The sequence below is a fragment of the Sinocyclocheilus rhinocerous genome, unplaced genomic scaffold, assembly GCF_001515625.1.
Source record: "Sinocyclocheilus rhinocerous isolate Xijiao unplaced genomic scaffold, SAMN03320098_v1.1 scaffold395, whole genome shotgun sequence".
In the NCBI taxonomy this organism is placed as follows: domain Eukaryota; kingdom Metazoa; phylum Chordata; class Actinopteri; order Cypriniformes; family Cyprinidae; genus Sinocyclocheilus; species Sinocyclocheilus rhinocerous.
In genome coordinates, this window is record NW_015660890.1 from 766,272 (window position 1) to 778,424 (window position 12,153).

Here is a 12,153-nt window from a genome sequence, read left to right on the forward strand (position 1 = left end):
ATGAAAATAGCAGTTGGAACGAAATTACTTTCTTTATTGTCTTCATAAAGCATTTGCGCTTTTGGAGGAATGATCCGCTTTAATAGTGGTTGTTTCCGACGCACGCATCATTTACTTCCATTAACGTAGTTGATACAAATTGTCATTTACTCACCTTCACGTCCAATCCGATGACGTTTACATCCGTGAAACAAGGAGGAGGGATGATCATTAAGCGTCAAGCTCCAAAAACACAATCAACGTTATCCATATAATTCGTATACGTTATTCCAAGCGTTCTGAAGTGATTCGACTGCTTTCCGTGCACAAAAATGTTGATTTTGTTATGTTTTCAGTCAAATATTGTCCTCCTCGTTCGAATCTGCCGCGCACGTGAAAACGTCTGTTTGTTTACATAAGCGTAGCACGTTGGGTGCGTTCTATACCATATAAGGAGAAAAGGGCGGAGCGAAAGACACTGCACGCAATAAACCTCATTGCTTTTCGCGTCAACGTGGTAGTTTTGAACATGTAAACGTGAACGAGAATATACAAAATAACTAAATTGTCTGGTAATGATGTAGGCGTTAAAATGGTCTTGTGATTCATAGTTTTATAATGAATTTGCTTTTTATTTATACGATGCAATTTAAACCCAGTTCCTAGAACACGTTCACTGTATCACAGTATCACTGCAAAAAAGTTTATTTTCAGGGTAAATGTGCTTTCAGATGCACTTTCCAGCATCGCTAACAGTGCATTTCATTCTAAATGTTTTTTTAAGATGTGCAAACGTTTCCTAAATACCAACTTTGGCTGGTAAGGAGTTGGGTTGTTGTGGGATGGTGGGAGATGAAACAAAATGCAAGGGAGGTGTGTGGTTGAATTCTCACGATTCTCATTCACCTTCTCCCTAGCAGCCAAAGTTTGTATTTGGCAGATGTATTCTTACGCAAAGCAACTTTAAAAATGTCTGCTTATTGAGTTTGAACCTGCATGAGTGCAGTTGAATGCCACCATCCTACCAGCGCAGCTTGGTATTTCATTATTTATACTCTTTAATTTGGAGTGTATCACTAGAGGGTCTGTGCGTTGCTTTAGGACAGTGTTAACCCTTTGAACCCCATGACTGAAATCTAATAACTGATATAATTATCTTGGTTTTAAAATGCCATTTTAATGTTCTGAGAAAGACAACTAAGCCATTTAATAGGTTGACCAAATAGTATAAACACTGCTTTATGTATTTGTTTTAATATTTAGAATACCTAGAAAGTTATGTTATAATTCATGTTCATTTCAATAGTGATGCCCTGTGTAATTATGTGGAGTCAGGAATAATGTGATTACAAGATGTGACATTGGAATGGGCATGTCAAAATTAAATGTCATTCTTTAATAATGACAGCACTTATATGAAAACTTTGCTTTATGCAAGTTATTTATTTGTTAGATACCATGCATTAATTTTATAGGTTGTGTAAAAGTGATGTAGGTACAGCGTATCCACTTGTGTTTAGTTAGGCTGCTCGAGTCATGCCTGTCCAACTCGTTAGTAGGACCTTTATTATCAGTTTTTCGGATTGCTTTGAGCCAATCACCTGAGCTGCAAATGTCATGTGACTAATTACTCTAGCAACAGGAAATTGTTAAAATGACTGTACTGATTGGCAGTTCTGAAGTTTAGCTACTATCATGAACTGTATTGTGAAAGGTAGTAGACTTTTACACACTTTTGAGAGCCCTTAAAAAAGGAAACCTTGTAATCTATTATAATCGTGAATTAAATGTTGCAACCGATTTAAAACTTTAACTTGGTGTGCAAAAATGAACCTCAGTAGCAAGTAAAGAAAAACAAACCACAAGAGTCATGAAAGTTTAATTTTTTAATTTGTTTATTTTAAAATTAAAATAAATAATGCATGTAAAAATCTCTGAGAAAACAAACATTGCTCATGTTTAAATGTGGAACATTACAGCTTGTTGTAATGTTTCCATGAAAACTCTTTAATAAATTATATCACGTACAGATGGTGAACACAGAACATTACACAACAAACGCATCCTTGCACTGCTCGAGTATGATTTTGTGTACTTTGAAACAGCAAGTCTTTCATCGATTCTTTTTTTTTTTCCAAACCAGGTTGAGTCAACATTCACAAAGATGAATAAAACGAGAACAGAGAGAGAAAGAGAGAAATAATCAGAAGATGGAAAACCGGCCTTCTGTGTGGAAGGAAACAGCGCTGACAGCGATATGAAGGCTTGTGGAGTACGTGAGTGCTAAATCCTGGCGGCTCCATCTTGTGCAGGGCGTCCCACTGGCCTACAGGTGCGTTTTTAGCTCTTAACAGCTGTGCTTAGGATGACAGAACACCGAGGCGTCTGGTTGGCCGCTTCCGACTCGAGACCACATGGGTCTCTTTCCTACGTTCTCTCTTTCACCTCCGTTAAACCATATAATGATGTATTTTTTAAAAAACATTTTATAACTTTATTTTCGTACAAATCTATATAACCCAAATTTTAGAAATCTTATTTACATGAAAAAAGTTTAAAATGGCTAACTGCCCACCCCAAGAAACGGTCACACATTTGCATTTTTTTTGTTTTGTTTTTGTGTTTAACGCTTTTTCTTGTACAAAGAAAAAACAGCAATAGACCATCAAACAGCAGTAGACCAAGCCAAAAAGCTCTTCTTTCTCAATGTATGATCTTAGGAAACAAACTGCCATCCTCAACCTGTGTCCACCTTATCCCATGATGCATTTTATTTAAGGGGGCAAAACCGAGAACAAACCAAAAACGGAAAGAGAAAAATAATAAAGGTGGGTATCTTTGTCGTTCAGTGCTGTCCTCTTAGGTTTACCCCTCATGGGCAGGAGGAACACTTGCTGGCGGCAAAGGTAAGAGGAACATTGTCTCCCTCTAGTGGTGCGTTTCAAGCACCGCAGGACACGGGGCTCACACGCCACCCTCCTCCGCACAGCCTCCGCCAGCTGTGTAACGAAACTCCTGCAGGTTGGAAACACCGTGGAAGTGCACAAAAGCACCTGCTACCACCAGGATATGGAACAGCTGATGGGAGTGGAACTGCAAAATAATGACAAGGTACGGATTAGACTTGAAATGTATTGAGAGGCTAGCGTGGATTGTGAACTCAGTGTATGAATTCCAGGACGTCGACTCACCCAGATGTCACACTTGCCAGGGAAGAATCTCTCTGGGATGCGTGCGGCGTACAGGCAGGCTCCGGTGATGTACAGGACGGCCATGAGGAACAGCCAGCCCATCTGACCCATGGTGGTGGCCCTCAGGAAGCCCTCAGTGATCATAAAGTGCAGCGTGGGGACGACTCCACTGAGGCCCAGACCCACAAACACACCTGAGACACAGAAGACAGGACAGGTACTCATTTAACTATTTATATTGCACTATTAGACATTTCTAGACTTGTTAAGAACCAAGCGCAAGCAGAGATTTATGACCCACCACTGGCACGTGGCAAAATGTCACACATTTGTCCTGAACAGAGTGAGACAGTGTCTTACCAGCCCTGACTCCACGGTACTGTGGCGTGGCGAAGAAATCACACTGTGAGACAGTGATGGCAGCGATCCCCAGGATACACACCACTATCAGGTATATGAAACAGGGCTGAGGGGAGCAGTAGAAAGAGTAATACAGCCACGGTACAAAACTGCCCATGATCAGGAACGCAATGCCCGAGTAGTCTAACCTGTGATAGAAAGGAAAGAGAGAAAGGAGGTTAAGAGAAAAATCTATATTAAATAATTGAATGATTTTTTAAAATCATTTTAAATATACCCAAATTTAATGATTTAAATTAAAAAGTATCAATTCCAATAAAAATAATTTATTAACTAAAAAATGAATTTAATTCATTCAAATGTACTTTAAATAAAAAAAAATTAAACAAACATTTTTAAATATACTAAACTTAAAGAGCAATTTAACGAAATTTCAAAAATGTTTAGCAACTATCTTGACTTTATTAGCTTTTGTTAAATAATTATTTCACAGAATTAATCTTGTTTAATGTTTACATATAGATTATTTTTAAAGTTAAAATAAATATATTAACATTATATTATATATTAACATAATACACATTAACAGATGTTTTGGACTAAAAAAAGAACTATATCTACTAAGTATCATTAACCAAGATTAATATATGCCATAAAGTGATCCTAGTGCATCAAATACTAAAAGTACTGAATCTTATAATAAAGTGTCACCCACAGTTTAAAATTCCCTAATAGTTGGGAATACTATCCACCTTATTTTGCAACGTGGAAATAAACTATTTTCTGTGAATGTGCGAGACTTCAGATTCATTAGCCACTATAGGTAAATAACTAGAAGAATAACAAAGTGCAGTAAACGGTAAAACTATTTGCGCTATAAACCAGTGTGTTTATAATTGCAATAATACATTAAAATAATATAAGAAATACCAGTTAGTAATATCAAGTAGCATAAGCTGTTTTATACAGCTAAAAAAAAACTGGAAGCCTTGCACATTCAAGTTACAAATGGCCTTTCAATAAAAATAAAAATATATATACAGTGAGTGTTGCAGGTGCTTACTTTGAGAAGACACGGGACACCCCCTCCGAGTGGCAGTAGACTGTGTGAAAGAGCCAGGAGAAGGACAGGCAGAGAATGGCCCCCAGGAAGAATGCGCCGATGACAATCTTCTCCTGGAACGGTGCCACAAACGACATATTGGGCCTGAACATGTACACAATGCCCAGACAGACAAAGAACAGGCAGCCTGTAGACACAAGGGAAATACTGGTTACATGTATGTGTGTGTTAGAGTTCAATCTCAATACTCATATAAATGCTAATCATCATTTAGTCAGTTATACATAGGCCCTTGCTCTCTACAGGTCAATGCGATAAATCAATGAATGTACAAAGAGTAGAATCGAAATCAAACTGAACTCAAAGCACATCAGAAAGCTTAGCGGTTACTAGTAGATCAACATCAAACATCTGTTTTGTCCATTATGGCTCAGTCACTCCACGAGTCCAAAGGTGTAGATCAATAGCTGCACATTACGATCTCACCTCACGATCAATACCATTACCTAGACCCACAGTCTATTATGTTTAGCATGACCTTATACCTCTTATACCTTATAGCCTCTACATTTAATGTTATGTGAAGAATGACTATATTTCTCCACTAGGTGGCAGTACAGCATGCAGAAAATAAACGTTTACTGTTCTGATGTAGTTTTTGTTTCTATTTAATTTAAATCATTTTATTTCAATTTAATATTTATATTTGATTATATACATTTATATTTGTGTATTTCTATTTATTATATATTTATTTTTTATTATGATATTATAAATATATAAAATAAATATAAAATATTTAAATTTGATGTTAAATATAATTGTTTAAACGTGGGAGTAGTTTTTCTTATTTAATCGAAATGTAATTAATTATTTTTTTACTTAATATTTAATTTAAATATAAATATATAATTCAAATTTTAGAAGTAAAATAAATAAATACATGTTTTAACACGTTGTGAATGTTTTGTGTGTAAGTGTGTTTTACCTAAAAGATGTGTCCAAATGTTGCCTGTTTCTGTATGGATTCTGAAGATGCTCTTGAAACATGCTCTGAAGGAGGGCATGGGCGGCCGGTGCCCATGCAACAGGAAATCATTATCCTTCAGCCAATCGGGGAGGACATCATGTGGAATGACACGCCATCTGCCCTCCCACATCTAAGACACCAAATTAAAAGAATCACTGTAAGATCTCAAAAGCAACCCTGCAGTTTTGAAAAGATGACATATCTGGCCACTCTTTGACATATCATTACGCCAAGCTCAGGTCAGCATTACAAGCTGGCATGAGAAAAGCCCTCTCATTTGACTTCAGAAAGTAATTACACAGTCCGCTCGTGTATGTGAGAGGAGTTGAGAGCAAGAGATAAGTATTACAGTAATTATGAGTTAAGGCACAGGCAAAAATTACACATACAGTGAGCCAGAAATAATTCTAAGGCTCAAAACATGCTCTACAGAAGTATGTTAGCGCAAAGCTTGTGTATTATTGCATGTACAAGTATACACTGCATTTTCAGCACAGCAGCACAAGTCGACTAATGTCAAGGTCGAGCAAAAACCTGTGAATCCAGCAAAGCAAGTTGAAATTTATAGCAAGCCACCTGAATAAAAACAAGTGCAGTTTAATGGAATAATTGACCAAAAAATGAAAATTTGCTGAAAATGTACTCATCTGTTGAAACAGATTTGAAGAAATTTAGCATTACATTACTTGCTCACCAGATAATCCTCTGCAGTGAATGGCTTTACTTGTGTATTATTGTGATGTTTTTATCAGCTGTTTGGACTCTGATTCTGACAGCACCCATTCACGGCAGAAGATCCATCCATTGGTGAGCAAGTGATGTAATGCTACATTTCTCCAATTCTGTTCAATGAAAAAACTAACTCATCCTGGGTGGCCACCCTCAACTACTGAGTCTAGTTAGGGCCAAAGAACACATTGAGTACAACATTTTCATATGCACAATTGTGTTGACTGTTCCTTTCATAAGATTGAGAAGAAAAAAAAACTAATAATATATAACTGAATCTGGATTTTTTTTCTTGTGTGGTTTTCTTAAAACTAGGTTGCCTGGTTTCTCTACCAGCTGTGGTAACACTGCTGGGAAGAAGCTTTGCAGTTTCTTAGCAGCATTCTGCCAAATCATGCTGATGAAAACCACTCCCGTGCAATCATACCAGTCACAGGCGTGACCACAGGATTACACCTATAAGTACAGCACATGCAGTGACTACAGCCGAGGGCAAAGAGGCCATGAATGTGCCGTATCTGCTGAGAGAACAGCTCCTAGCTCTGTGTATCTGGGCGTACTTTTAAATAAATAAAACAAATGAAACTAGGTCAGGTTGTTTGATCGACTCCATGACGTGCCTTTCGGTCATCTGTCAGGATGTGCATTTTAAAATCTTCCTAGATGTGTTCCTTTCAAGATTCTGTACCTGAGTGCTGACATTGAATGGCACTGATTGGATCTTGCACTGTGTTTGCTCTTCGACACAGAGAGATTTGGCTTCTTCCCCAGAGGGGGAGAGAGGAGAGGAAGGAAAGAGCCATTAAAGCAGAAGGGGCTCAAAAAGCAAACTAAACTTGAGCTGGTTTATAGGGCTCAGCATTGCAGCGCATGTTACAAAGGACGGCTTTCAGTTCCTGTTCCTCTGCATATGGCAGACTCTCGATACAAGATTGAGATGAGAGGCTGCTGGAGCCAGGAGATGGGCGTCTGGTTTGGCAGGGATGTTTTCCATATTGGTGGACTGTGGCGTGTTCGTGTAAAAGCAGCTGTGAGCACTCGGCTCGGGTCAGGTGTGCTGACGTCATGCGTTTAATCTCACCGTATGACCTTCGACATATAAACTCAATGATAATGCACATCTGTGTTTACGGAGCTGTGAAACAAATGTGTGTGCGCGTGAGATGAACTTGAGAGTCTGACCTTGTGCACAAACTCCTCCATCCTCTCCATGGCATGGTGTGCCTGTAGCAGAAGGCCTTCATCAGAGCTCTTATCCTCTTCTTCCTCCTCGTCATCTTCCTCTTCTCTTTCTGTCGTTTCCTCCTCCTTTTCATGTACCACCCTCCTCGCAAAGAGACACTGAAAACAAACACAAATTCGTCAGGTTTCAGCATAATCTGGCACAGTGAATATATTATTTCTAACTTTCATCTATGCATTTTTTGTTTGTAAAATCTATTTATATCTAATCGTGTGTTTGCATATTTTAGAGAGAGCGATAGATCGATATAGTTTGTTAAATATTATATATAAAAGAGTAAGAATTTTGTATGTAGAATATAATATATAAAAAATTATATATATAGAGAGGGAGATTGTAAAATTATATAATATACAAAAAATATTTTTATTAGTATTATAAATACAATGAAATAAGTTTGTTTTATATTTATTATTTGTTACATTTTATAAAAAGGTAAAGATGCATCTCTATAAATATTGCAAAAAAAGAAAAGAAAAGAAATTTAGGTAAACTCAATGGACGACTAGTCAACCATCCTGACCCAAACACCCAGTCAACTGGGACATCACAAACTCCCAGCCCATATAAAAGGTCATTCAAGTACTCTCTCTAATACACACACTCAAACACACACACACTCAATTTAATTAATACTGCATTGATTGGTATGACCTTGCTTATGGCATGTTCTCAGCGCTTTGTGTGTTGGAAGCAAAACCCTGCTGACTCGCTCCAATTTATCTCTTTGCGCACAGCGTGTGCTATACCAACAATCAGCGCTGTGTGTGGGGGGGCATAAAGATCGTCCCCAAGAGGCTTATATATGCTCATCTATCAAATATATAATATTGAACACACTAGGGTGTGTGTGCAAACATCACTAACACAAACTATTAACAGTATCAGGGTGAACTCTCTCTCTCAGGTACTGCCACTGCTCAGATATATAAACACACACAGAGGCTTTCCCAAAGCAGCCTGCATTGAATAAATATCAAGTCGGCTTTGCCTTATTGCAAATCTGTGGCAAACTGCTGGACAAACAGATAAGACAGAAGGAGAAAGGTTTGTAGAGGGTGAAAGTGTGAGGTGTTGTTTAGTAGTACAGGTTAACAAGCCTCTCTTAAGCAGATCAGACTTGGCCAGTGGGACAATCAGTGTCTCAGTAATCAGTGTTGACATGGCATTAGCGTGGTACTAATTCCCTAGCAGCTTTGAGAATACATAGCCCCCTCCTCTTTCTTCAGGCTGATACTGAGAAACACACACACAGCTGGAGGTTGTCCTCAACAGAATAAGGTATGACTGGAGCAGAGGCACGAATGTAGGTGACCTTGAAGGCCCTGAGCTGGAGCGTCAGCGTCACTTCCAGTGGACAGCCAGCAGAGGTCCTACTGCAGTATGTTCAGTGCCATTCTGACAGTGTAACCACACACAGACAACAGAAGACAAGATTCAACAGCGAACGCATCTGAACCACATTTCTTTTACTCTGTAATTAGGTGCAGTCAGTCAATAAAATCAGAAACAGACGCTTGCGTTTTTGCACCTACTTTTTGCTTCAGCCCGGCAGCGCTTTAAGGCAGGTCCATAAATAGACACACTTCAGTGGTTTCTAAACTTATTCAGCCTTGAGTTTAGCTATTCAACATCACCAGATTAGCAGAATGACGAACTACATTTTTGCATCAAATAAGGCAATTCTTCACACAGGCCTTGTAAAATGGATGAATGGATTAAATGTGACATTTACCAATTAAAATAATAATATATACACACAATAAAACTTAAGACAGTAACAAAAAAGTAGAAAAATATATTAATAACATTAATATTTGTAACACTAATATATTGTTAATTTTATATATCAAAATTATACACATTTTTTATATATTTAAATACAATATTTAATAATATTATTATTATTAATAATAATAATAATAATAATAACATTGTTTTTTAATTAAAAAAAATCATTATACAATTATCAGAATCATTTTAATTACAAAAATTGATTAAATATTCCCTTTTCACTTGTGGTATAAAATAGGTTTAGTCTAATTTAATTTAAATTTAAATAGTCTAATAAAAACCTATTTAAAATAGGTTTAGTCTAAAAAATAAATAAATAGCAATTGTTATTGTTAAAATTAATTGACTACTTTAATGGCGCTACTTTAATTCATGGTGCCAGAGAGGACACCATTAGACTTTGGGCTATGTATACATGTATATTCTTTGTATATTTTGGAGTATATTAGGTTTTAAATATTGTTTTGAATATTTCTGTCATTCACTCTTCAGTTTAACTGATTAGTTTTAACCATTTATATCTATCCATCTATCTATCTATCTATCTATCTACATTTCATTTATCATGCGTTTTTATTATTAATATTATTATTTTTACTTACTGTTGCAAAGTTGATTGTTTGTCTGTGCTATTCTGTATATTAAACAATGTCAAAACAACAATAATAATTTGATATAAAAAAATTAATTGACTACAAATTCACTATTAAAGAGATGAGAACATCACTATAATATACTATAGTATAAATCTATGCCAGGCAGATCATAAAATCAGGCAAAAATCAGAAGTCCAATCATTTAAATTAAGTTTAATCCTTAGAATTATGGGTTTAGAAAACAATGTCTGGACATCAGTAAATATTACAACTCAAATACAGGTGTAGTTGAAGGGTTAAAGGTCATTATGTTCCTGACAATGTCCTGAGTGTGAATGAGATGAACCAGGTATTGTGCAATTCAGTGAAATAGACTCCCGAGAGTCCTAAATATATTTTCACCTGACAAACTATCCATCTAACAAGCAAAATCTGGGACACTTCCACGAACAAGTAAACCTGTGAACAGAGAGGTCACGGTAAAAGGCAGACAGTGTGTCTATCTTGTCAACAAGAGGAGCCGTGCAGGACCAGAACTGGATCTATAATGCATGAATAACCTACTTCTGATGCCTGCCAACAAGACAACACACTGTAAGGCTGACTGTGTTCGGTTCACTCTCATTACAAGAGTATGTGTGCATATTAAATGTGTGGTGTCTGCCAGTTTCACCCTAATTCTGAGATATTCAAGGGTGCTATCCATAGCTCTGACAAATGTATCACACTTGCTACTTTATGCCTAAAAAGGGCTCCATATAGTGCTCTCACTGGGCTTAAAAGGCCTATAAAGAAGCCAATGAAACAAACGAATCTTGCACACACTTCTAAAGCAAGCATTTAAGTGTGTGTGTTTGTAAGCAGACTCAAACTGCTGTTGTGAGCACATGCTGTAGTTCATTTTCCAGTTTAAGAATGTTCGGGAGAACAGGGTGTGAAATGACATGAACTCCTTAGCAATGGTTGTCATCTTAGGTCACCAAAGGAATACTCAAACACACCCTAAAAACAATCCCAAACAAGACATTGATGTGCACACCTCACAAAGGCATGCGTGAACATAGTAATACAACAGGTCTCTCACTCTCTTCGACCTGTAATGAAAAAAATGGCACCTCTTCACATCAGATAAAATGTGTCATCATGAGAAATGCAACCACAATTTTAGACGTGGTTTTGTAACTTTTGCAGCTTTCAAAATCAATACTTTCCAAGATAAAGGTATGCACTTTAAAACTGTATATAAACTGGTCAACCAGAACAAATTTAACTTTAAAAATGATTTAAATTTAAATTATAAAACATATAAAATTATAATGCTAAAATATATTATAATTATACATTTATTAACATAAATAAACAAGTAATTTTCTTCTGCTTTTTTTGTGTGCATCCAGGATCTAAATAAATAAAAATCCACTGGATTATTCAAAAATAGGCATTACCACATGGTTATTTAATATAAAACTTATTTTTCTACTGAATTTCCAATAAAAATCTATATTATGATATATATTGTTACTGTGATGACTCATGCTGTAATGTAAGATTTTGGTCACATCACACCGCCCTTAATCCCAGAGTAATTGAGACGTGCAGTGTTATGCTCACTGCGTGCACTGATTGGTTGAATGTAATGACCCTCTCTAGAGATCATCAAGAACAATAATCACTTTCCTGCCAGAGAGAGAAGAAAAAAAAACAGTTTGCTTGTTTGCCGGGGACACAGCTGGGACAACTCGTATAGATCTGTGTAAAGGAAAAAGGGAGAGTAAATACAGAAAAAGCACTGGCTCTACACCTCATAAAAACAACCATGTAGGTTTATTACAGAGCCTAATAGGAAAAGTAAAAAAAAAAAATCTAACACTTCAATGTAACATTGCACTCCAGTGCACTTGAACTCTTCGGTATGTTCACCTGAGCCTAAACGACATGCAGACTGTCTGATTTGCTGGGTTTAGCATAGGGCTGGACGATATGGCCAAAATTGATATCACGATATATTTCTTAATTTCGGTCGATACGATATAATTCCGATATCGATATGAACACTATTTATCTGAAATAGAAATCTTTTGTAACATTATAAATGCCTTTATCATCACTTTTGATCAATTTTAAGCATCCTTGCTAAATAAAAGTATAATTTCTATAATTTCTTTCCC

General features: G+C 36.6%; 1 protein-coding gene across 1 annotated transcript in view; it reads right to left on the minus strand.

Annotated features, from left to right (window-relative positions):
- Positions 1-2,102: 2,102 nt before the first annotated feature.
- LOC107726009 (adiponectin receptor protein 2-like) overlaps positions 2,103-12,153 on the minus strand; it is a 38,149-nt gene continuing 28,098 nt past the window's right edge. Inside the window, exons 3-8 of the mRNA XM_016535462.1 lie at positions 7,535-7,693; positions 5,582-5,753; positions 4,594-4,780; positions 3,531-3,718; positions 3,171-3,364; positions 2,103-3,072 (exon numbers count right to left, since the gene is read on the minus strand). Of these exons, the coding sequence (XP_016390948.1) occupies positions 2,944-3,072; positions 3,171-3,364; positions 3,531-3,718; positions 4,594-4,780; positions 5,582-5,753; positions 7,535-7,693 (1,029 nt within the window). The 3' untranslated portion in view covers positions 2,103-2,943. The remainder of the gene's footprint in view (positions 3,073-3,170; positions 3,365-3,530; positions 3,719-4,593; positions 4,781-5,581; positions 5,754-7,534; positions 7,694-12,153) is intronic.